At 30.7% G+C, this 26,396-nt stretch overlaps 1 protein-coding gene and 2 pseudogenes across 1 annotated transcript; all 3 read right to left on the minus strand.

Moving 5' to 3' along the window:
• Window positions 1-718: 718 nt before the first annotated feature.
• LOC145124609 (receptor-like serine/threonine-protein kinase SD1-8) lies at window positions 719-13,533 on the minus strand. The gene is made up of 7 exons (XM_079060018.1): window positions 12,184-13,533; window positions 4,237-4,407; window positions 3,862-4,043; window positions 1,832-2,042; window positions 1,505-1,742; window positions 1,236-1,386; window positions 719-1,087 (listed from the first exon to the last, which is right to left on the minus strand). The coding sequence occupies exons 1-5, from the start codon at window positions 13,514-13,516 to the stop codon at window positions 1,534-1,536; spliced, it is 2,106 nt and encodes a 701-aa protein (XP_078916144.1). The 5' UTR covers window positions 13,517-13,533; the 3' UTR covers window positions 719-1,087; window positions 1,236-1,386; window positions 1,505-1,533.
• LOC145126539 (receptor-like serine/threonine-protein kinase SD1-7 pseudogene) lies at window positions 779-1,361 on the minus strand (annotated as a pseudogene).
• A 3,029-nt stretch (window positions 13,534-16,562) lies between the features above and the next one.
• LOC145123287 (receptor-like serine/threonine-protein kinase SD1-8) lies at window positions 16,563-23,776 on the minus strand (annotated as a pseudogene).
• Window positions 23,777-26,396: the final 2,620 nt, after the last annotated feature.

The following is a 26,396-nucleotide window of genomic DNA, read 5'->3' on the forward strand; positions in this document are numbered from 1 at the left end:
CCAGGATGTTGAGGGTTCGAAGAAAGGAGATGACATGGCTTCTTGATATGTTTTAATTTGTTGTTTGTTAGGTACATGAACAATTATTTTGCTCTATGTTTTAAGACAATTTGGCTTGTAGTGGATGTTTTCTGAACTACGGTATGATTGCAAAGTCTAGAAGACAAGCCTCTATAATAATAACCATGTGCCTACAACGAAGTGCATATATTCTTTTAGTTTCTATTAGCATATTATGAATTGTGACAATTAAGTTCTCGATTTGTTAACGATTGACAAATAAGCCTTTCATTTATAATGATCTATCTCCCAAAGTGTTTGTAAAATGCGGATTATTCATTTAAAGGAGAAGTTCACAACAATACATGAAGCTATGAAGCTAGTCAAAACATGTTATTAGTAATAGTACGACACATGATGAAAATTTAGAGTGAACAATAAATTGATGACCACTCTATTGATTAATGTAAAAGGGTAAGTTCATGTGGTCATGACTATTTATCATGTGTAGTTAGCTGTCAATTTTTTTATTATTAAAAACTTATAATTTGAAAAATAATTTTAATTTGGATTAAAATTAAGGTTTTACAACGAATAAGTTTGAAAATTATTGTATGACACGAGCACACCTTTGTCTCATAATATAAAATATCCAACCCAAATTCACACTTGCTATAATGTGTAAATATGACAAGAAAAGAGATTAACAAACCAACATTGATTTAAGAAAAAAGTTGTGATGTACAATTGATGCTAGATGGTAAGCAACATAGTTTCACTATCTACCATCTAATATCGAGATTGTGATTCCATTTACGGTAATTGAATCATCACCGTTGTTTGAAGATTCTGTCTTATTGTTTATTTTTCTAGTAAATAATCCAGGGTGTTTTGGTTGTGGAATTTGTACAGTTTCATTGCTCAATAGTATCAACACCTTCGACATGCTAGGCCGATCTTCCGGTTGTCCTTGAACGCATAACAGGCCAACTTGTATGCATCTCAAAACTTCATTCTTTGAAAATTTGGCCCCAAGAGATTCGTCTAGTAGTTCTAAAGCATTTCCTTCGTTCCATATCTTCCATGCCTAAAAGTATTGTTTTGTCACAAATATAACAATTTAATAATACAAAGACCTATATGAAATTAATTGCAAGTATATGGGTATTCTTTTAGAAAAAATATGATATTATAATTATTTTGATAGCTTTGAATATGTCACTGCTTGTACTTACTTGTGCAAGAAGGTTAAGTTTGTTACTCGTGTTGGATGATCCTCTGTTCCTTTTACCGCTTACTATCTCAAGAATCAAAACTCCGAAACTAAAAACGTCTGATTTCGTTGAGAAATGACCATCCATCGCATATTCGGGTGACATATAACCGCTAGAAGAAAATTGACAAAAAAATAATAAGAAACAATAAAACCTTCTAAAATACAGGGTATATCATTAATTATGTGTCACATATATTTTAACTTATGCATAAATACAAAGATACTTACTATGTTCCAACCACTATCTTTGTTTCTGCTTATGTCTGATCATTCCCGAAAATCCTCGCGATACCAAAATCTGATATCTTTGGGTTCATCTCCTTATCAAGCAAAATATTACTTGCTTTCATATCTCGATGGACGATTGTAACTCTTGAATCTTGATGAAGATAAAGAAGCCCCCGTGAAATCCCGCGTATAATCTCGAGTCGGATTTTCCAATTTAGTTTCATGCTTTTCTCTTTCTCTATGATGATTTTCAAAGAAAACCGTTTGATTTCAACAACATAAAATTAGGCGTCCAAAGAAATATAAATCAATGCCCGTGAAACTTACCAAAGAGAAACATATCGAGACTTTTATTTTCCATGAACTCATAAACCAACAACTTCTCTTCGACCTCAATGCAACAACCTAATACTCGAACAAGGTTTCGATGTTGGAGTTTCGCGATTAATCGAACTTCATTTTTAAGTTCCTCAATCCCTTGGTCGCAAACTCTCGAGAGTCTTTTTACTGCTACAACCTCACCTTCCGTTAATGTACCCTATATCACCAAATATAATGATGTCACTTTTTATGCCCACATGCCTATTACCTCGTACGACGGTTTAAATACAAGTGTTGAAAACATATATTCAATTTTAAATATTTCAATATCTGAATTTTTGGATACAGATCTTTGTGTGTGTCTATATATATATATATATATATATATATATATATATATATATATATATATATATATATATATATATATATATATATATAAATCGCAGCATTTTAAACAAACTCGCTAAAAAGAATAAAAAATGATTTTTTTTCTATTTTTTTTTCAAAAAACGTTTCTACGATTTTGTATAAAAAGTTGCAATTTTTAGGTTTGTAAAGTAAAAAAAAATAGATATCTCAAGGGTTTTTATAGTTTAGTCGTTTTCTAGTGATCCTCCCACTATATATATAATAACTATAGTATTTCGTCACCCGCGAAACGCAGCGGATAACTCATTTGCAAAGTAGACCACAAAAATGTAACATAAAGTTTTGATACAAACAATTATGGTTGAAAGAGACGGACAAAAATAAAGTTTGAAAATGTATCGTGATTCGTCCAATACACAAATAATAGTTAATTAAAACATTATAATAATAAAAAGTAATATAATAAAAATAAAAACTATGAAAACAAATTATGTAAGGGACCAAAAGTATAATTTTAAAATGTAATAAATGACCAAAATTACAACTTATAACATACCAATAATTTAATTTTAAAATTATGATGGATAAAAACTATTATATTAAAATTAATTTAGTCGTAAAAAATATAAAAGAAAATAAAGTTTAGATTTGGAATAAAAATAAAATGAACAACGCCCATCTAAGACCATCTCCAACTCACTTTTTTTTTTTGCCAAAAATGGAGTAAAAAATAGGGTAAATTGTGTTTCATTTCCAACCATACTCCATTTTTACCCCATTTTTACCCCAAAAAAAATATATTCATAATATTTTTCATTATTCCAACTTCTATAGATTGTCAAACACACTCATTTTACTAATTTGGTTTTAACAAATATATAATCTATATTTTATTATTACAACAATATTAAATAAATAAAATTATATTTATAACACTTAAATATAAGCTTTTGTAAAATACTTATCGCGTTTTAAAATTCCAGTATGTATTTAAATTTTTATATGAATTTGATGAAAAAAAAACAAACTTAATATTTATAATTAATTAACACAATTTAATATATAGCAAAATATTATAAGTATTAAATATTACATTTAAATTATAATTAGTGGATAAAAATAAACTATAAATATATAAATATGATGTTATACTATTCATTTCTCCTAAAATAAGGAAATAAACGTGGTAGGGTTGGAGAGGAATGGATGAAAAATGAAAAATAGTAGTGAGTTGGAGATGTTCTATAGTAACGCAATCATTTGTAGTGTGTGTCTATATATATATATATATATATATATATATATATATATATATATATATATATATATATATATATATATATATATATATATTCACACAACCTTATTGCATTCTAGTTGTGTACACTTTAAAAATGAACAACATTGCACCTTTATTGTAGAGTACTAACGGATCATTTTAATATATAGAGATTTTTGTCCAATTAAAGATGTAGTTGAAATTAAAAATTAAAAATATATATTTTCAATTCTTGTATAATCCGAGTATCCAAAATTTTGAAAAATCACGATTTGTATTTTCAGATTATTTAAGAGCAGATTTTTATAGTTTTGGATGTGGTTTTTGAAATCGTTATCTTTGAAAACAAGTAATTTTAAGTTTTCATATATTACAAACACTTAACCTTGTAAACACACCCGAAGCCACCCTGCCCAATTTTATTTGTGTCTGAGAAGTTGTTTGTAGCCACCGCCAGTGTTGTAAAATCAAACAATGGTAATTCGAGTTCATCAATGAATGTCTCGTTAAGAGAATCTCTCCTATTTGGCGGAATAACCCCATCATTTAATATGATGTCTTCTGGACCTAATTTGGATCATAGCAAAATCTATCAGACATATAGAAATCAATATGATAATCAATACATCTTGACTTTAAATATTCAAACTTTGTATTAATTTCAATGCTATACTATCAATATTATTTTAATGGTACATGCATATTTTAAAATTATAAATTAAGGTGTGTAACTCTAAATAGCAAAAAAAAAAAAAAATACCTTGTCTATTTTCCAAGGATTGTGTTTTCTTCCTCTTCAAGTAGAAGAGTATCAGTAGACATATGAGCATAGCAAAAGCACCAATGCTAATTCCTACAATCTTGCCAACTCTGGTATTTGGTGGTGGTGGTGGTGGTGATGATGATGGTGGTGGTGGTGGTGGTGGTTCATCTGCAATGAACAATCTTTTAATACATTATGGTATCTATAATATTGATTCATTAGATACAAATAATTGAAGTATTATTTGTCCACAAATACAAACATGTGTGAAATAGATAGTTTAATAAAAACATCTCATTTTAACATGTATACACCATAAGGTATAAGATGAAGAGACAAAATAGACTCTAGTATATTTGATATGTAGTGGACTAACTATGGGATGTGTTGATAGGACAAAAAGTTATAACTTATGTACGTCATTGTTTTATCTTAGGGTTTAGGGAACGCAAACTCTACATGTGATGTCTAGAGATATATATGTTGGAGACGAAGTTTGACAAATGCAGATTTATTGGATATCCTAATGAAACCAAGAAATTCTACTTTTACAATCTGACTGAAGTGTCTTTTGGAGAAAGACTTTATAGCTAAAAAGACACTCATAGAAAAGTGATACTTGAAGAAATTCAAGAGACACAAAGTATTCAACCTTCTAGTGAACAAACATCTCATCGAGAAAGAATGTAAGATCAAATTAGTATGTTGGTTGCATGTTATTTTTTATCTAGCATGTTGATAGGTTTTTGAATAATTTTTTGTTGTTCCAAAAAGAGATCCCAACAAACTATTGTTGAGGTGCCATCTGAAACACTAGAACCTTACAGGTCTGGTAGAGCTCGTTATGAACATGATAGATAAAGAGTTGTTGTTGCTAATAAAGAAGGGATAACACTTGACCTATATGAACCAACCAACTACTAAGAACTTGTGTGATAATTGTAATTCAAATAAATGGCTTATTGAGATGGAATTTGAGATCAAATCCATGTACGACAACCAATAACATGACTTATTTGATAAACCTCCTAATAGCGACACTATTAGGTATAAATGAGTCTTCAAGAGAAAGATTGGAATAGATGGAAATCTAAATACCCATAAAGAGAGCCATTAAAAGATGTTCCTAAAATAAATGGCCATGGATAGCTAAAGCACGATTAAAAGCTAGAAGCTACAAACGAACTCATAAAATCGATTATGATGGAACATTTTCTAAAATGTCATTGTTTAATTTAGTTAGTCTATTTGCACATATTTAATTATGAGAATCACAGATGGATAACTAAACCATCGTCCTAATAACTTAGTACATAATGTGTATATCATAATAGGGTGTGTAAGCATAATAGATCCCTCTATGGATTAAGTAATCATCTCAAATTCAAAATCTATGTTTTTCGAAGTATTGAGGAATTTGGTTTTTACCAATAGTGTAAACGAGCCATGTGTTTATAAGAAGGTATGTGGGAGTTTTATAATATTTTTGGTATTATATGTAAAGGAGATACTACTCATTTGGACTTTGTCAAAGGCTTGGATGCAGAAGTTGTTAGAAATGGATGTCCAATGTCATAAGTAATTGATATAACTTTGGGAATAATAACAAAGTCCATTTAGGGTTGCCCTCAAGAGCTAAAATAGCCAGAGAAAGGTTTAAGAGAGTGAGATAAATAAGTTTATTAAGTTATCATGGCTTGATAATTTAATTAGAAACTTGTTAAAATGAATTTAGAATTAATTTGAATTAATTTGGAATTAATTGGATTAATTAGGAAATGATTTAAATGTACATGGACTGAAAATTAATTGTTTAATAGTTGAGCAATTAGAATATTTTGGAACCCCTTAAGGGCGGATGGTTTTGAGAAGGGTTAGAAACCTTCTAGAAAATCGTCCATAGTTGCTAATAAGGCAGCTATTTAAATTAGGATTAAATATGATTATTTAATTAATTCAAATATGCTTTCTCTGCAAGTTTTCTCAGCTATAAATAGACCCTTTGAGCCTTCATAATTTCCGTTCCTCTCTCCTAGCATTATCAGAATACGAGTTATGCTATCTTTTCTCTCATCTCTCATTGATTTCTACTGTTTAGACTTTTGGATGTGATTCTTTAGAGGCACTCTACTTTGGGTGCTAGATTTTCCAAAGAGTATCAAAGAATTCAAGATTTACAATTGTTCTAGAAGCAAATCTGATTTTGCTTAAAGGTTAGTAATTTTATCCCTCTTGTAGAATTAATTTTGTAGCTTTGAAAGTAGGTAGTTATAATAGTAAAAGCTAGATCTAGGGTGTATATACACTAAGGGTTATTATTAATTGCTTATGTTTCCAAAAATAGGTGCTTACAAAACTCAACAATGGTATCAGAGCCATTAGGTTTTAGCTATGAGCACTACTTGAAAAAAAGTATGAAAATGGAAAGAAACCTGCTAATCACAGAACACAGAGTGCCCATTGATGGATGCAACACGCCCTTTGTTGATTTGTAAATTTGGGTTTTAGCCTATAATTTCGAATTTTAGGATTTATCTCTAAATTTAAATATTGTTTTAATCCGTTAAACCTGAATAATTAAACTATGATGATAAATATGCCTAAGTAATTTGAAATTATAGATAATTGATTTAAAATAATTAATTAAATATAATATGCTTAAATCATGTATTTTTAAAATTTTAAAATATACCTTACATATAATTATTATTGATTATATATAATATATGTAAAACTAAAATATTAAATTTATATATGTAATATGATTACTATATGTATAAAAATCATACATGTGTCCTCACATGTTTGATTCTACATTGTTAGTCGAATCAAGAGTAGGTCTCATTCATGAGACCATGTTGTAAGAGATGTATAAGGAAACGGCCTATAAAATGACCGTTGAATGAGTGTCATTTTCACTCACTATTTCTTTGTGTGGTTGATTGTGATTATCTGAAAGGGTTTGATAGGATCAGGTCTCGTTACAAGTATATCTTATAAAGTACTAAAAAAAATTCTTATCTTAGTTATTTTAGGAAAATTTGAATAGTTGCTAACCCATAAAAATGCACATTATTCCTTATTGTTTATTTATAGAGAGTGTGGTTAACCAACACATAAATTTGAGACGTAAGAAGAATATGATGTGGCACTTATGGTTATGGTTTGTTGGTAGAGTGTGTGTCGTTAACCGGCACGCCGATTAGTAAACCATAACATAATCAAGCAGTCACACATTTTTGCATAGTTGGTTCACCATCTTATTTGTGAGATCTCGGTATCCCAGACACAAATAAAGGATGTGCAAATCCGATATTAACATGACATTAAATAGTTTTAATGAATCTCAAACGATCTAGGAGTTTCATGGAGGTTGAAACTAGCAAAATACAGTGCCTAACTAAATAACCGTGTGGTGTGTTGAAGACATCCCTTTACACATCGCAAAGCCAAATATGGATCCTAACCTTATTAAATAATAAATTAGGGTTGAAAATTTTATTTAAAGGATTAATCAAACACACAAGAATGGATTTAATATTGTTAAATGTCTACAAGATAATCCACTAAAATCTCCTGCTATATTGGCTATATTGTTAGGAGAACCCAAAATACGTGAAATCTCAAAGAAACTTGAAATAGTTCATTTATGTATGTTTATCAACTAAAGGAACGAACATGAATGAAAATGAACACGCTAAATTTTTTAAGGAACAAACACAAATAAACAAAATGTGTTCGTTTAAATGTACGTGTTCGTTCGTTTATCGTTTAAATGTACGTGTTCGTTCGTTTATCGTTTAAAGTTAAATGCACGAACACGATCAAGCCTCAATTGTGTCCGTTCAGTTCGTTTACATGTTCGGTTCTACTACAGCCCTATAGATGTCACTCACTTAAGTGTTGCTACGATCATACTTAAGCATTACAAAGGACTAAGGGTGCGTTCATATAACAATTTGGCGATTCAAACTCTCAGTCATTTTGTACTTTTACATGAACGGTGGAAGTGTCAGTGTTTTAAAAACCAATTTTCTAGTTGAACCAGAATGAACACACTAAGTTTTTAGTGGAAGTGTCACTGTATATGTGTTCGTTTTTTTGTGTGTGTGTTTATGTCAATTTAAGCTCATTTTGTTTGTTTACTAAGTTATGTTTGTTTAAGTTTGTTCGTGTTTGTGTTTGCTTCTGTTCGTTTGTATGCATATATGTTCATTTATGTCTGTTTATCAACTAAAGTAACAAACATGAATGAACATGAACACACTAGATTTCTTAAGGAACAAACACAAACAAAAAAGTGTGTTCGTTTATCGTTTAAATTTAAACGAACGAACACGATCAAGCCTCAATAGTGTTCGTTAGGTTCGTTTACATGTTCGGTTCTACTACAACCCTATAGATGTAGCTCACTTAAATGTTGCTACGATCATATTTAAGCATTACAAAGGACTAAGGGTGCGTTCATACAAAAGTTTGGCGATTCAAAGTCTCACAGTGACTGGTTTATATTTTTGCATGAATGATGGAAGAGTCAATGTTTTAAAAACAAGTTTTTTAGTTGAACCGGTCTAGTAATCGGTTTCCATTTCAACATGTTCGACCATTGGTTCAATTGGTTCCACCGTCAGTCTACATCTACCAATGGTGTGCGTCAAAATTCTAGTTATGTACACTCCGGATAATCTAATCGATCGAGTTATTCAATTTTCTTTGGAAATGAATTGTTCTTTAATAGGCTAAGTTAAATCAATTATCTAAGGTTTAAACGATTTTTTATCACATCAGTTCAACCTAGTTTTTAAAGAAACCGTCCGATTTAATCCGGTTTAGAGCTTAAAATAAAATCGATTGTTGTTGAACTGTTTTCATCCCCAATTTCCGGTCTGACCGACTCAACCGGCCGGTTCGAATCGCTAGGAAGTGTGAGCTTTAAATGTTCAAATTTATTCAAAATTTTAAAAACGAACTACAAGGATTATTATTACCTAAATTGCGACCCAAAAACAATTATCGGACAAAATATAAAAGTTAAAACTTTAATTATCGGCCAAATAGAAAAAAAAAACTTAAACATGAAATTTAATACGACTTTTTGATTGTTCTCTTGGATTTCAGATGCAATAACACTCAATTTTGAGTATCTTAATCAGACCAAACTAAAGAGAACAACCGTGATTCGGGTTGTTTCTTTCTCGACAATGAAGCTTATTTCCCATGGGTTTATTTGTTCCCCACCCATGGCATACATACGTTTCTTCTACCCCAATTTTTTATAATAACCCTTCTACTTTGACTATTTCTTTTCTTATTATAAACTTAGTTTCTGTATGTTAAGCTATGTTTGGCGTAATAATTGAAAAGTTAGTTGATAAAAATGATGTTTGGTAAAAGAACTATCTGAAAAATTAGTTGAAATATATAAAATAACATTTAGGAAAATATGTTATTTATATATAATTAAAGTATATTTTAAAAAATATATATGTAATTAGTTTTTTAAAAAACTAGTTTATAAACTACTTATTAGTTTGTCAAATATAAAAAACTGAAAAAGTTCAAAAATAAGTTAATTTATCAGCTAACTGTGGTACGCTAAACACAACCTTAATGATTTTAGTGTTTACCATATCACAACTTTTAATTTTTCTAAAATTATTCATACACTTGTTTAAATGTTTAATAAAATGCTGTTGTTATATATATATATATATATATATATATATATATATATATATATATATATATATATATATATATATATATATATATATATATATATATATAGGTTTAGATTCTATGGAAAACAAAAAAACCCTAAAAATCATAAAAATGCATAAAAAAATACTTAGAGATCACAAAAAATAATTTTGAATTTTTTTTTATAAAAAATCGCAGGTTTTTGTTAAAATTCGCTGAAAAAAAAATCATAAAAAAAAAATTTTTTTTTTCAAAATTTTTTTCACCGATTTTGTATAAAAAGCTGCGATTTTTTCAAAAAAATTTTCAAAAAAAAGTTTTGTGATCTCTAAGTATTTTTTATGCATTTTTATGATTTTTAGGGTTTTTTTGTTTTCCAAATAACCCTATATATATATATATATATATATATATATATATATATATATATATATATATATATATATATATATATATATATATATATATATATATATATATATTAGACAAAACTATAAAAATGGTCTATGTGGTATGTATTTTTCAAGGAAAAGGTCCAAACCCTAATTTTTTAGATTTTTTTTTGGATTGATAATCTTTTTTGTGAATGCTTTTATATTGTTCTGATGTCTCCCAAAATTGAAATGACTAACTTGCTCTTATATAATTTCTTTTTTCATTTTTTTATTACACAAGTAGGTATAAAACTCATGTATTAAATGAGTTTATTTAAATGAAAAATTAAATATGAAATTCTAAGCATTTAAAAGTTTGAATTTATAAGAAAATTAGAAAAATATTGAATTATTAAAATTAATATGTTTTTTATATTTTAAATTTAAACAAATAATTTAGATAAACAAACAAAAGAAACTAATGAAGTTTTAATTTATAAATTTTAAAATTTAAAGTAAGTCAATTAATGAAATTGATATGCATTTATTATTACATTTATTATAATTATTATATTTAAATATTATGTGGAATTTGATAAAATGAAAAAAAAAACCACAAAATGTCATGTGGGAAAAATTTAATTGAAAATAACCATAAAATGACATGTGGCAAAATCAATGGGTGTGACATGTGGCAAAATGGATCTTCATTTATTAGAGTAGATTATTGTAAATATTACATTTAAATATTATGTGGAATTTGATAAAATAAAAAAAATATATTCACAAAATGCCATGTGGAAAAAAATTTAATTGAAAATAATCATAAAATTACATGTGGCCAAATCAATGAGAGTGTGACGTGTGGCAAAATGAATCTTCATTTATTACAGTAGATTATTATAAATATTACATTTAAATATTATGTGGAATTTGATAAAATAAAAAAAAAATATATTCACAAAAATGCCATGTGGAAAAAAATTTAATTGAAAATAACCATAAAATAACATGTGGTAAAATGGATCTTCATTTATTAGAGTAGATTAAAAAACAAACAAAAATAAAATACATTCCTAACCCCCATTTTTCCCCATAACCAGTTACCTCTCTCTCTCTCTCTCTCTCTCTCCCCCCCCCCCCCCCAAAAAAAATAAGAAACAACCACCATCTTCGTCTCCCCCGTCGTTGATTTCCTTGGTCTAAAGCTCCACCCTAAATCACGATTCTACGAGAGAGAGAGAGAGAGAGAGAGAGAGAGAGAGAGAGATGACAAAAGGCATGGCGGCGGGCGGTGGGTCTTATACTGAATCCTAAATCCCACCATTTCTCCGATTTGGAAAAATCCTACGATCTAAAACTATCAAACCATAAATTAAAAAAAAAAAAAAAAAAAAAAAAAAAAAAAAACATGAAGAAACTGTATGTCAAGCGTATGTGGGGTTGATCTCGACATCACATACCCTCTGCCCAGTCATTGTTATGAAGCTTGAAGGACAAATGGAAGCAAACACAACTCTCACCGTTAAATTAATGGGCAAGAAATCGATTCTGGAATGAGTTTTCTTATGTTGAATTGGTGAAGTGGGGTGGCATGGGGTGGGTATGTTGGCGTATTTTCTTTATTTAATAATAGTAAATACTTATAGAAAAAAATAGAAAATAAATATAATAAAGCAATTTTGTTATTTCAATCTTAGAAACATATTTGGACTAATAATTCAAAACTTTTGTAGTTTGGAGTATTTTCTTAAAAAAAATACATACCACAAAGACCATTTAAAAAAAAATGAATGCCTTAGAGACTTGCACTGTACAAACTATTAATGCAGGAATCATTATAGATTTTTGGATTGATTTAGAAACGTACCCAAATCAGAAGCTGCAACTCTAACGTAAAGATCATCTCCACCATTATCCGAATCAGCATACTGCCTCATATCGATGAGATCCCCTTCCCAAATCACACAACCCGACCCGCCTTCAGTGACATCCATATTAGCATAAGCAGCACAAGAACAATTCGTTTTGCAAATCTCACCACACTTTTTCAAATTTATCGTCTGATCTAAAAAAGCTTTCGAAGTCTCCGGCAGTTTCATGTTCTTCAATAGCTTAAATCCATCCGACCTGCAATCCAAACTGGAGTTTCTAACACACCCATCCAACCCAACTCGGAGATCCCATGCTTGTTTGTTCTTCGGATGGAATCCAGTCATACAACTGCAGATCGGTGCAGGGTTTGCAGTACAAATGCCAGACGGACCACATTCACCAAAGTGGTCGCAATTACCGGGGAAAGACCAGTACACGCTCCAGGTTTTTGTTGTGTCAGCCCAAACCAATCTTTGATTCACACCAGAAGAAAATACAACCAATCGCGAATAAATTGAACTATTCACCAATTTAAATGAATAATAAATCTCATCTGAATTATCTTCAACGTCAAACTGCATTATACTCCTCCCTTTTATCTCCGGTACACCACTAAACCTTCTTCCAGTCCACGGTCCACTCCGACGAATTAACGTTTCCTTGCGCATAAGCAAAATCTCCGGGAACTGACGAACAGTGAATATAAGAGAATAATCACCAGTTGCTGGATCTACGTTGTTCGTCTTCCATGACCTCAAAATCCGAGTAATTCCAGATTTCCTGTCCCACCCAAGTTTCATCTCCGGCAATAGAGTATCAGTCGGATAATCAAAGCTTTGCCAAATATAATTTTCTGGACTCTCATCGTTTTCCGGACGAAGCACAAAGTTACCGGTGTCCAAAAGCTGCGCCACCGTGTTCCCCACCCGTGTAGGTTGATTTGTCGACCAGACGATGGTTCCCGTCTGATTTACAAGCACCATGTTGCCGTTGCTGATGATGGTTAGGTTCCCGGAGGATGAAGTAATGGGGGTGTCTCTATTAGCTACCCAAACATATGTTTTCTGCTGAATTTGCTTGTACCAAATGCCTATATATAAATTATTGTTGCCTGGATTGAAGAACCCCAACTCAAAATGTTCACCTTTAGAAACTAGAGTTTGATTGATGGTAAGTGGCTGTGAGAATGTGATGGTGTCAACAGCTAGAGAGTGAAAAGGGTACAAGAGTGACAAGATGAAGATGAAGATGGAGGTGCTGACATGGCTATGGAGGGTTTTCATTCTTTGAAAGTTACAGATTAACACTAACAGAATTTTTATGTTCATTGATTTGTGTGATTGGATGTTATATGAACGTTGTCAACTTCAAAAAATTCGTGGAGATGGTGTTTATATTTTTATAATTCTTGAATCCAGTTTGATCAGTTGACTTTCGAATAAAACTTGATTAATAATTTACGGAAATTATATGGTAAGTACCTCAAGAAGTCAAGAGCAATGGCAAGTAAACTAATGTGGATAACTAGGGACAGACTTAGAAACGGTCAAATTGGGAAAAAAGAAATACTACTAAAAATACTAATGTATATACATACTTATTAGTCGAATTACCAACTCTATTTATTTAGGTAAAAAGATATATAAATAACAAATAATTTAAAATAAAGTTAGTAAAAAAAACATTCAGACATTGAGTACTTTCATTAGAATATTATTTGAACAATAAATATGGCCCATTTGAAAACATGCTTTATTGGAGGAAAAAAAAAATCCAAATCTATACCGAAGCTCTCCATTAAAGTCTTATTATTTTATCATAATTTACGAAAAAGTCTCAAACTAAAATTTATTTACGAAAAAACATAAATTACTGGTAAAAGTGGTTATTTGATACATTACAGACCTATATGCATCAAAGTCTCATTATTTTACCATAATTTACGAATAAGCCCTAAACTAAAATTTGTTTACGAAAAAAACATAAACTACCGGTAAAAGTGATGATTTGACCATTTTCTCCTATAATACACATTTTACCGGTTTTATTGCTAACCTAAACGCATAATCATTAAATGAGCTGATGAGATGGATAGATTGGATTATGTAATGATATGTCTATCGTAAAACTTGATATCCTTTTGCATTGTATTTTTTTTTTGGAATATCAAAATGAATCCAACAAATACTATAATAATTACATAAACTAGCAATAACTTATCCTATAACACACATTTTACCGGTTTTATTGCTGACTTAAACACATAATCATTAAATTAGCTGATGAGATGGATAGATTTGATTAAGTTATAAGAAATTTCAAATGAGAAAAGGCATGTTTTTTCGTAAATAAATTTTAGTTTGAGACTTATTCGTAAATTAGGGTAAAATAATGAGACTTTATTGCGTCCATGTCAGCAAGGAAACCAATAAACCAGGAAAAAATAGTCAAATCGTCACTTTTACCGGTAATTCATGTTTTATCGTAAATAAATTTTAGTTTGGGACTTATTCATAGATTAAGGTAAAATAATGGGACTTTAATGGAGATTTCTCATTAAAAAAAGAATATTTTTTCTATTTTGGTCTCATTTAATCTTTTTTTATGGATTTGGTACAAATCAAAATTTTAAGGGTAATTTGTAAAAAAATCCTATTATTTTGAAAAAATTAAGGACTAAGTCATTAATTTTATTTAATAAAAGAGCCCATAAACCAGATAAATCGTTCACTTTAACCTATTATACCTGGTAACCCTCATTTAACTGGTTACCCTTGTTGATGTGGTCATTAGTTGGGGATTGTGTATGTTAACCTCATTAATTTAGGTTTTTTAAAAGAAAATCCATTTGTCTCTTTTTCATCCAACATTTTCTTCCTAACATTCCCTCATTTCATCCTAAGCTTTTGTCGATGGATGAACTATTTGAGTCGGACACCATCGACGTTCAACTTGATGAGTATTTCAAAAGAAAACCTATTTCAAGACGCAAAGATGAGTTTCTAAATGCTCTGCATGATGAGATTAATGATGAAGCGCATTTAGCTGAAGTAGACCATCATGAAGTGGACTTGGATGAGAAGTAGATGATGAGGAAGATAGTGAGGAAGATAGATTCTAGTATGTCACCCATGATCCGAAGGCCAGATGAAATGTTATGACACCAGTGTGTGGAGAAAAGTATGAATTCATACGTCATCTAAAACTATGTTTAACAAATCGTTCCATCTATAAGGGTTTTCAAATTCGTTTCAAGAAGTGTGATAAGGTTAGATTAGTGGTTGTATACTTGTATATGAAAGTGATCTAGAAAATTTCCCTTTCATGGTTAGGGCTTCATGGATGAGTACTGAAAAATCATTCCAGGTAAAGAAGACGAATGACATGCATATATGTGTTAGGAATTTTAATAATTCAACACTTATGAATCCAACTTGGTTAGCAAAGAAATTTGTGAAAGAATTGATAACTAAACCAAGCTTAAAAAAGGAAATATAGGAAATTATACAAAGTAAATTTCACTACAAGGTCTCATGGTCAAAGTGCTATAAAGCAAGGTGTAGGGCACTGTCCTTAGTTAATGGCAAATTGAGTAACCATTACGCGAGAGTGTGGGATTACAAACATAAGTTGATGAGGTCCAATCCAAGCAGTATAGTTAGGATTTATGTTAACCTTAACCCTGATACAAATTTTCATAGAATATATATTTGTTTTAAAACAATCAAAGAGGGATGGAAAAGAGGATGTCGAATGGTAATAGGCATGGGTGATTGTTTCTTAAAGGGACAATGTAAGGGTGAGCTAATAACTTCAATAGGTAGAGATGAAAACAATCAAGTTTACCCTATAACATGGGATGTTATTGAGGTTGAAAACAAGGTTAATTGAAAATGGTTCTTAGAACTAGTTACTGAAGACCATTCATTAGAGGATGGTAGGGGATTAAGTGTCATCAGTGACCAACACAAGGTAATAACAATGATTCCATTATTTACTTATCATTTATAACACTTTCTAATAACAATTACTAATTTACTTTTTCATATGCTAGGGTCTTCTTGAAGCTACAAAGGATCCTAATTGTCAAAGTACACTACAAAGGAGATCATGGACTGTATCATAATCAATGAAGCAAAATTACAAGAGTTTGAAGGTGTAAAATAAGTACATATGGATCTTGATATGTTTGTAGTATGCTTTCTCATTCTTCATGTTATGTAATATGCATCACTTATGGTGTTTAATCTACTAACTATTCATTGTTATGCTTATTACATGATATATGAATAGATAGCCAAATTACAATTGAAGGAGTCCCTGAAACTCATTCATTTAGGGATGAGGAAAGGATAGATGAGAAGAGCATGGATATGGAAAACATGACATAATCTCCACTTTCTTGTACTAAGATATTTAATAAAGCAAAAGTAATAAAGAAATAGAATAAAATGTTGTACAATTGTAGATGGTTCCTAACCTACTTGCACTATCTACCATGTAATATTGATACCGTGATTTCGTTTATGCTCCTTGAATCATCTTGTATTCTAGAAAATTCTGTTTCAGTGTTCCTTTTTCTAATAAAGAATCCAGGATATTTTGGTAGTGATATTTGTGCGATTTCACTGGACAGTAGCAACAATATATTTGACATGTTAGGTCTATCTTCCGGATGTTCTTGAACACATAACAATCCAATTTGTATGCATCTTAATACTTCGTTCTCAAAAATATTGGCCCTGATAGATTCATCTAGTAGTTCTAAAGCGTTGCCTTCGTTCCATAACGTCCATGTCTAAAATCGTTGTAATCGTTACATATAAGATAATATCAAGAAATGGTTAGAATTTCTTAATCTATCATAGTTAAGGTATGTTTGATATGATGAAATAAAATTAACAAAGCAAGGGAATGAACAATGTAATTTAATGAGTCGTTATATTATATTGTCATGTTTATTAGTTTAAACGAAAGCAACAAATTATTAGAAAATTAATATTAAAAAATTAAAAATATATGAAAGAAAAAATTACATATGAACATATTTCATAACATTTGAAATATATAATAAATATTTCATACAGTGGAAAGTAATTAATCTTTAAAGGCTTGTTTATAAAATAAAACAAAATCAAAATTGAGTATAATGAAAGTAAAGTAAAATTATAATCAAAGTCGATTCTTAATCTTTATAAAATAACAAAAGTTAACTTAGTTAAAGTTTTGATTTTTTTTTTAAATATTACTGAATTTTATAAAGTAGTTATATAATAAATCATTTCATTCCATTAAAAAGGAAATGGAAAGAACAGATCTCTCCAAATGAATGAAAATTGCCTAAAGATAAATAATCACAATCATCAAAGAAAGCTCAGATTCATTTGTACATAAGGATAAACAAACAAGATCTATTTAATGCCACATAATGCTTCATTTTATTCCTTTTGTATTACTATAATTCAAACACTATCTTAATACTTACTTGTCTCAGAAGGTTGTGTTGACTACTTGTATAACATGATCCGGTGTTCTTTTTACCGCTTACTATCTCGAGAACCAAAACTCCAAAACTGAACACATCTGATTTTGTTGAAAAATGCCCATCCATTGCATATTCAGGTGACATATAACCGCTACAAGAAATTTGAGAAATATAATAAGTCTAAAACTACAATGATATTAGTTTGCATAAATAGATTGTTACTTACTATGTTCCAACCACTTTCTTTGTTTTCGCTACATTTTGATCACCCCAAAAAATCCGTGCCATACCAAAATCAGATATCTTCGGGTTCATTTGTCTATCGAGCAAAATATTACTAGCTTTTAGATCCCGGTGAATGACCTTAAATCTTGAATCTTGATGAAGATAAAGAATCCCTCGAGCAATCCCACATATGATCTCGAGTCTGATTTTCCAACTGAGTAACGTTTTTCTCTTTGTCTATAATTATTTCAAAAGACACCTTAGATTTGAATAAAAAATATGTATCGAATGAAAAAAAAATAAAGCCTGTGAAAAAATTACCAAAAAGGAACATATCGAGACTTTTATTTTCCATGAACTCATAAACCAATAACTTCTCTTCGGCTTCAATGCAACAACCTAATACTCGAACAAGGTTCCGATGTTGGAGTTTCGCGATTAACTGAACCTCGTTTTTAAGTTCTTCAATCCCTTGATCAGAAATTCTTGAGAGTCTTTTTACCGCTACAACTTCACCTTCCTTTAATGTACCCTGTATTACCAACAACAAAAATCTTCTTGATGTTCTCATGTTTATCACGACACAATAATTTAAAAGGGAAACTTAAATAACATTTTATACTCTTGATATCAATATAGGGAATGCACTATTTTTTCCGACAACACTAGTTATACTTTTGTACCCATAATAACAATATACTTATATTTCTTCACCGATAACAACAAAATATGTATCATGAAACTTATAAAAAAATATACTTAATTTCTTACTCATGTTAACAACTTAAATGCATTTCTTAGCCATAGAATAGTAGCAAAATAAGTACATCTATTTACTAATAATAACAATGCACTTGTTCTTTTTTTGCTATTATAATAATAATATGTAATCTAACACTAGTAAGTATTTTGTAACTTTCAGGTAAAATGTTGGTATAATCCGTAGATAAAAGAAAGTATGTTGTTAAGTAACTTGTCATTATGAGTAAAATGTATAGTATGTTGTTTATATGGGTAGAAAGAGTAAAGTAATTTGCTATTTTATGCAATTTGTGGGTATTTCAATTGTTAATACGTTGAAGATACTTTACCTTATAAACACACCCGAACCCGCCTTGCCCAAGTTTACTTGAGTTCGAGAAGTTGTTTGTAGCCATAACAAGTGTCATAAAATCGAACAAAGGTAACTCAAGTTCATCTGTCTTTGTTTCACCATAATAATCTCTTTTATTTGGCACCACCACCCCATCTTTTAATGTGAAATCTTTGACTCGTTTTTCTGGAGCTAATTTTGATCATTAAAAAAGTATACTAGTCATATGTGAATCAAGAAAACAACCTATTTTGACCTTAGAAATCTTTAAGTGTTAATGTGATTTTAAATTATTTTCTATGTTAATTTAATGATATTTATACTCCTCAAAGTTAAAAATTACCTGGTATATCTGACTCTAGTTTTTTCAACCTTTGTAGTTTCTTCCTCATCAAGTGAAAGAGTATAATTAGAAATATCAGCACCACACTAGCACCGATGGTAATGCCAACAAGTTTGACAACTTTGTTGTTGCTGCCGGAGCTATTTTTAGAACTTTTAGTCATCGGTGATTCGCCTACAGTGAATAGATTCGTACTTAATGATATCTGAAATTGTAAAATCCAAGGCAAATCTACAACTTTTAATACATATGATAAATTTCACCAAACTGCCAAAGTAAGTTTTTGTGTGTCCCCCAAAGTAACGAAGTCTAATGTTGTATATAATATTAATGCATGAGATACACATTACGTGAGTCTGTTTTCTTCCAAAAGAACAACTTGGGTAAAACATGCCTAAATAAAACTTTTGACTACTGATTATATTATCAAGATGACAAATTAAAGAAACTTTTGGACCAAAAGATAGCTACTTATTTTGAAGTATGGTCATTCATGGCCTCATGGGCAAGAAAATAAACTACGATTTGTAATATTTGTTATGTAAAAACATAATCCGTTGTATTGTATTTAATATGTATCGAGGTTTGGATTTGAAATGATGTTCATGCGACAAAAAAATGTTTTTTTTTTTTATTGTGAAAAAGACAATTTTTATGCTTTATCCGAAATATAGATGAAAATAAAGTTTTTTTTATTAAATAACCACTAATTTCACATGCCTTCATTAGTTTTTTCAGTTTTTTTTATATACCATTTTTTTTAAAAAGAAATTCACTTCATTTTATCAGTGAAATCTTTATTTTTCCTGTGAAAATGGTATTTGAAGATTGCTACCACAATAATTAATGGTTTTCATAAAAATATAAACAATTCTGGCAGTATATAAAGAACAATAGTTTCTTATGTCAATCTTTTTTTTCTAAAGTTTTGGTCATTTTTTGCTGGTCAAACCTACGAACTCGCATGTCAAACAAAAGAATTTGAAGGCAAAACCTATGTAATAAGTTTCTCTTCAGAAAAACAACGATTTAGTATTTCACAGATTTAATATTACTGATTATAGTTTTAACACATCGACCATAACATACAATGGTGTCATAATTTCTTTCATCAGTCATTTTAAATATTTAATTAATGGTTTTTTTTTCTTCATTATTATATAAATCAGTGATGTTGATGTTTGTTTTAATTATCACATTTAGAACAATTTTCCCAATCGCTTCGTGAAAAGACCAATTTATGGTGTTGCTTAAAAGCTTAATTAACAAACTGTCTTTGTTATGCTAAGCTCATTGATGAATGGGTCGTTAAAACTGTCAAAGATTCTCACATAATTAATTACTAGTTAAAAAAATGAATAAAAAAGAGAAAAAAAAAATCAACGAAGCCATTCTAGAACTAGACTTTGGTTAGCTTTGATTACTGGGATATCCTACAATTTGTTTAAAATGAAGGTTTAAAAGAGCAATTTTTTTTAGATGCATAAATTTTGCAACTTTTTCTATTTTTACCGTTATGTTATCATATGTTTCAGTATATTTGAAATATACTTCCAAGTTTGTAATCTTTTACGTTTTTACAATGAATATATTGATACTTTTTCATATTATATGTATTCATACAGTATAAAACGTATTTATATATAATTTTTTTAATTAAAAAATAGAGTATATTTATGTTTTTATCCTAATTTTTTTATATTATATGTATTCATGTTGAAGTATAAACATGTTTTTAGAAATATATAGATAAATTTTTTAAATATATAAATATGTTTTTATAAATATAAATATATATATTTTTTAAGTTTTAGATGTATATATGTTTTTTAGAAGTCTAAATACATATATTAATGTGTTTAGAAATATAAATATTTTTTATTGCATATAGACATGTATTATAGCAATCAAAATCGTACTTATAAAGAAGAATACCAAGAAAGAGGATCAAACTCGTTCTATAATAGGTTTTTGATTGATACATACGTGTTTACAAATTTTAATAAACCTTTTTTATTTTTTTATAATCATAAAGTTTAAAAAATAACAATAAAAATATAAGTTTATTCTATTTTTTCTTTAAAATTAAAAATATTAACATTATTATAAGTTTAAACAATAAATTGTAATAGGGCTATAAATAATAATATTTTATTAAAAATGGCAAATTAAATTATATTTTTGGTCCATGTGGTTTGCACTTTGTAGATTTGGCCTAAGTTTTGAACAATTGATACAGATGGTTCTTGTGCTTTTAAAAATCCAACAAAGTTGGTATTTTTCTCGGTTGTCTCTAGCCTCAACCGTTAAACTCGTGTAAAATGACAAAAATATACCCATGTTTTTGCCAATTTCTAATTTTATTATCATATAATTGTTTATAATTATTAAAGAAATGACTTGCCTATTCCCTTTCTTTTTGGAAAACCCACGGACTCCTCCAGATCACCACCAATCCATGAAGATGATGTTTTTGATTTTATTCTCTTATTGAAATGAAGATTTGATCAGAAATGAAGGTGGATGGTTGTGTGTGTGTGGACAGATGTTGTCAAGTAATGAATAATAAACTGATGGAGGTGGAGGGATTATGTTGAACAAAAGAGTCTATTAGAGTATGACTTTTCTTTCACACTCGCTAATGATTTTAGAAATAGTTCATGAAGTTTATAGATGTTATTACTTTTGGTCCAATGGCAAAAATAAATAAATTATGAGAGTCTTAAGAAATAAACCAAATGCGATGGAATTTAAAATTACAAGAACCATCCGTATCGATTTCAACACTTTGATCGAACATGTAAACTAGTACAAACCACATGGACCCAAAAAGTAGTTTACCCTAATAAAAAAATCTGGACGGCTTATTAATAATATGATAAAAATAAAATTAATTAGCGTCCATATGAAGAATATAGAAAATTACTCTTCTTAATAAATTGTTGTGTTTAATTGAATTGGAATGATTGTATAAAGAATCAAAGAACACATATTTTCAAAATCTTGATCGAAGGGTAACAAAATATAAATGTGCATTATGAAACATACCCAAGTCAGAAGCTGCAACTCTAACGTAAAGATCCTGTCCACCATCTTCAGAATCAGCATACCGCCTCATATCGACCAGATCCATTTCCCAAATCAGACAACCCGACCCGCCTTCAGTGACATCCATATTAGCATAAGCTGCACAAGAACATTTCTTTTTGCAAATCTCACCACACTCGCTCAAATTCTTCGTCTGATCTACAAACGCTTTCGAACTCTCCGGCAATTTCATGTTCTTCAATGGCAGAAATCCATCCGACCCACAATCCAATTTGGAGCTCCGATTCCGAACACACCCATCGGACCCATCTCGAAAATCCCATGCTTGTTTGTTTTTCGGCGCGAATCCGGGTGTCATGCAATTGCACATCGGTGCAGTGTTTGCATCACAAAAGCCGAAGGGCCCACATTCATTAAACTTATCGCAATAATCATCGGGGAAAGACCAGAATACATTCCAGGTTTTTGTTGTTTCAGCCCAAACGAATCTTTGAGCAATACCAGAAGAATTCATAACCACACGTGAATAAAGAGAAGCATTCAGCATTTCAAATGAATAAATTATCTCCTCGGAGTTCTCCTCAAATTCAAACTGCATTATACTCACCGCTTTCATCCCCGGTACACCGCTAAACTTTCTCCCGTTCCACGGCCCAGTCCGCCAAATTATTTTTCCGTCGTTGTTCAGTAACAAAAGCTCCCGGAACCCAATCATATTCACTTGATATGAGTAATCACCGGTCGCCGGATCTTCGTTTGTCTTCCACGACCGGAGAACCCGATTAATTCCAGATTTCCTGTCCCACCCAAGTTTCATCCCCGGTAATTGAGTATCAGTCGGATAATCAAAGTTTTGCCAAATATAATTCTCTTGATTCTCATCGTTTTCCGGACGAAGCACAAAGTTACCGTTGTCCAAAAGCTGCGCCACCGTCTTCACCACCGGTGTAGATGGATTTGACGACCAGACTGCGGTTTCTGCTTTATCTACGAGCACCAAGTTGCCGTTGTCAGTGATGGTTAGTTTCCCGGTGGATGAATTAATGGGGGTGTCTCTGTTAGCTACCCAAACAATCGTTCTCGGCTGAATTTGTTTATACCAAATTGCTATGTAAAAATTATTGCTTGTATTAAAGAAACCCAACTCGAAGACTTGACCATTAGAGACTAGAGTTTGATTCATGGTGAGGGGTTGTGTGGGGGTGATGGTGTCAATGGCTACAGAGAGAAAAGGGTAGAAGATGAGATTGAATATGAAGATGAAGATGAAGGCGGTGCCATGGCTATGGAGGGTTTTCATTCTTTGAAAGTTACATACACCAATATAATTTTGTTTTGTGTTTACTGATTTGGGGTACTGGAGATTTTATGTTGGTTCTCATCTTAAAGAATTCATGGAAATGGTGGAATAAGTCTCCAGATGTTAATAGGGTATGTGTTATATTTTTTAATTCTTGAATCCGGTTTGGTAAGTTGAATTTTCTTTTAGAAATGACGATTGCCTGATTATCAAGAAAAAAGTAATGGAAATCATATCTTAAGTTCGTCATAGTCATTGGGTGATTGTGCAAAACAGTGAATAAGATAAAGAGTTTGATATATATTAAAGGGATAATGACTTGAGAGTTGAGAGGCAACCTACTTTTTTCATATTTGGTTATTGAATTATTTTTCGTGTTTTATTTACCTTTGAACTTATTGAAACGTGTATATTATACCGGTTATAGCCGGTTTTACAAGTTTGTCTTTAATTATGTTTAAAAGAAACATTACGTGGAAATGACATGGCTTCCCCCCTCATTAAAGTAGACCTTGAGTTCACATTTAACCCCTGAACTCGATTAGGGCATCGATTCTTCATCTCACTCCTTCCTTACTTTGAAGAATTGCATCTTCTCCTAGTGATCGAAACTTTATTGTAGTGGACATCCACTACAATGGGATGTTTGTACCAAGCCCCTAGTCTACTTTGATGTTGAAGGAGAATCCGTTCGTGACGTTGAATATAGTGGGTTTGGGTACTTAGAGTTCATTGATTTCCTTGAGAGGCTCACTAGTAAGAGTTGAAAATATGTGTACTTCTACCTTCCACAAGAATCATTGACTTAGGGCATTCATATATTGCACAACGATGGTGATTACAAAGAATTTTTGGATATGACATATGCTAATGAAAGAGAATGCATGTGTATGTGGACCACCTCAATGGACATATCTTTGACTAGATTGAGGTTGAGGAACCCGTAGAAACAAATGAAGATGAAGATCAAAACTATAAAGAAGAAGATTCAGTCTTTTCAGATTCATGTTCTGTTGACCAAGATAAGATGATGCTTTTTTCCTTTTGCAGCCAACAAAACTGTAAATGTTTTGTTAATGATAGGTTTTTAAACATTCTTTTTCCTCCTATACCTACGAATGAAGATGATGAGAATGTTCTACCCCAATACCTTGTACATGATAACCATGGGATAAGATTAAACCAATGTTAGGTATGCGATTTCTAATCCTACTGAGCTTAAGCATATGTTAAGCAGCTATGCAATTGCTAATGGGTATGATTTTTGGTTTGAAAAAAAAAATGACTCTGAAAGATTGTTAGTTAAATGTTACAAAAAGAACAAGTCACTATCTTGCCTCTTTATACCTTGGGCCTCTTTGATGGCTAAAGAGAAGACATTTCAGATCAAATCTCTAGTTAGCGAACATAACTATTGTAGTTTTTAAGCTTGGGTCAATAGTGACTTATAGGTGGATATGAAAACATTTTATGAGTGAAATTATAGATAAGCCAAAATGAGTTTAAGGAAGATTAAAGCTAAAGTGTCCACAAAATTCAATATAAATGTGAGTTTAGGACACTGTAGAAATTATAACAACCAAGAAAATTAGGTAATCATTCACCGGTCTCGGTCACCGTGAACACCATTGGTAATAGACCTAATGTATTGAATTCCATCATATTCATGCAAATAAAGTTTACATACTTAGAATTGCATGTGGAATACCCTGTTTGTCTCTTATTGATGTTGAACGGCTAATGAACGTAACACTATTCACAATAATACTTAGGAACACATGATACTCTAAATGGATATATTATGTTAACAAGATTTTGTGAATATAAAGAATGTCGAAAACGGAGATCGTACGCAAAAGATACGCCCTTTTAAAAAAGCTAAAATCAGTAATATAACTTATTTTTCCGGAAACGAACATTGTATTAATTCGTTGGGTTAGTTATACATCTTGTTAAGCGTTTTTTAACATGTTTTTAGACTAAGACTATACTTTATTATTTGATTTATTCTCGAAATATTTTTAACACAAAATTATAGTTGTTTTATATAAACATTCGTAACAAGAAAACTATAAATATAATTAAGTTAGAACTTTGAGTACAATTGTAACCTATTACCGTCATTAGTTCAGAAATTTCGATCATATTTCTGAAGTCAGCACGTACATCTGACAGGCAAAATTAAAAAGTCGAAACGGAATCGGATTTTGGGTAGGGTTATCGAGGCGACACGTGTCACATAGAGAGAGGTTCTCATTCCTCTCCTCATCTATAAATAAGAAGATTATCTCACACAATTTTCAACCATCCTCAATTTCTATCTACCTCTCTCTCTCTCTCTCTCTCCCTCTCTCTCTCTCTCTAACCGTCAACGACGAGAAGGTTTCGGCACTCCTTAGCGTCGTGTTGCTACTGTGCACCACCATCTGTTACCTGCAGCCACCTGAGCCCCAGGCCAGCAGCTCCTATCCGACAGTCCTCCCTCCGACCAACAACAACTCAGGCAAGGCCTAACAGCCCTATAACTGTCGGAAACAACCATCGCCGCTAGCTGCAGTCGTTAAGCATCACCAAATTACATGAAATTCGACCAGAAGGTTCTCCTCCACCCCCTTAACACTCGAAATCAGGTCTCACCTCAAACCTCCGCCTGAAAACAACTTTTGCAGCCAGTTTTTTTTTAGCAAACGACTGATTTTGGAAATTTTATGGCG

Source organism: Lactuca virosa, chromosome 7, assembly GCF_052849685.1.
Source record: "Lactuca virosa cultivar CGN04683 chromosome 7, Lactuca_virosa_CGN04683_v6, whole genome shotgun sequence".
NCBI classification, from domain to species: Eukaryota; Viridiplantae; Streptophyta; class Magnoliopsida; order Asterales; family Asteraceae; genus Lactuca; species Lactuca virosa.

What these genes read in the sequence shown, in the direction of transcription:
- LOC145124609 (XM_079060018.1), bottom strand. Translation starts at nt 13,516, where the DNA reads ATGAACATAAAAATTCTGTTAGTGTTAATCTGTAACTTTCAAAGAATG. An exon ending in GCTTCGGGTGTGTTTACAAG is followed by an intron (nt 2,043 to 3,861) that starts GTTAAGTGTTTG and finishes TTGGTGATATAG; the next exon opens with GGTACATTAACGGAAGGTGA. An exon ending in TCTCGATATGTTTCTCTTTG is followed by an intron (nt 1,743 to 1,831) that starts GTAAGTTTCACG and finishes AAATCATCATAG; the next exon opens with AGAAAGAGAAAAGCATGAAA.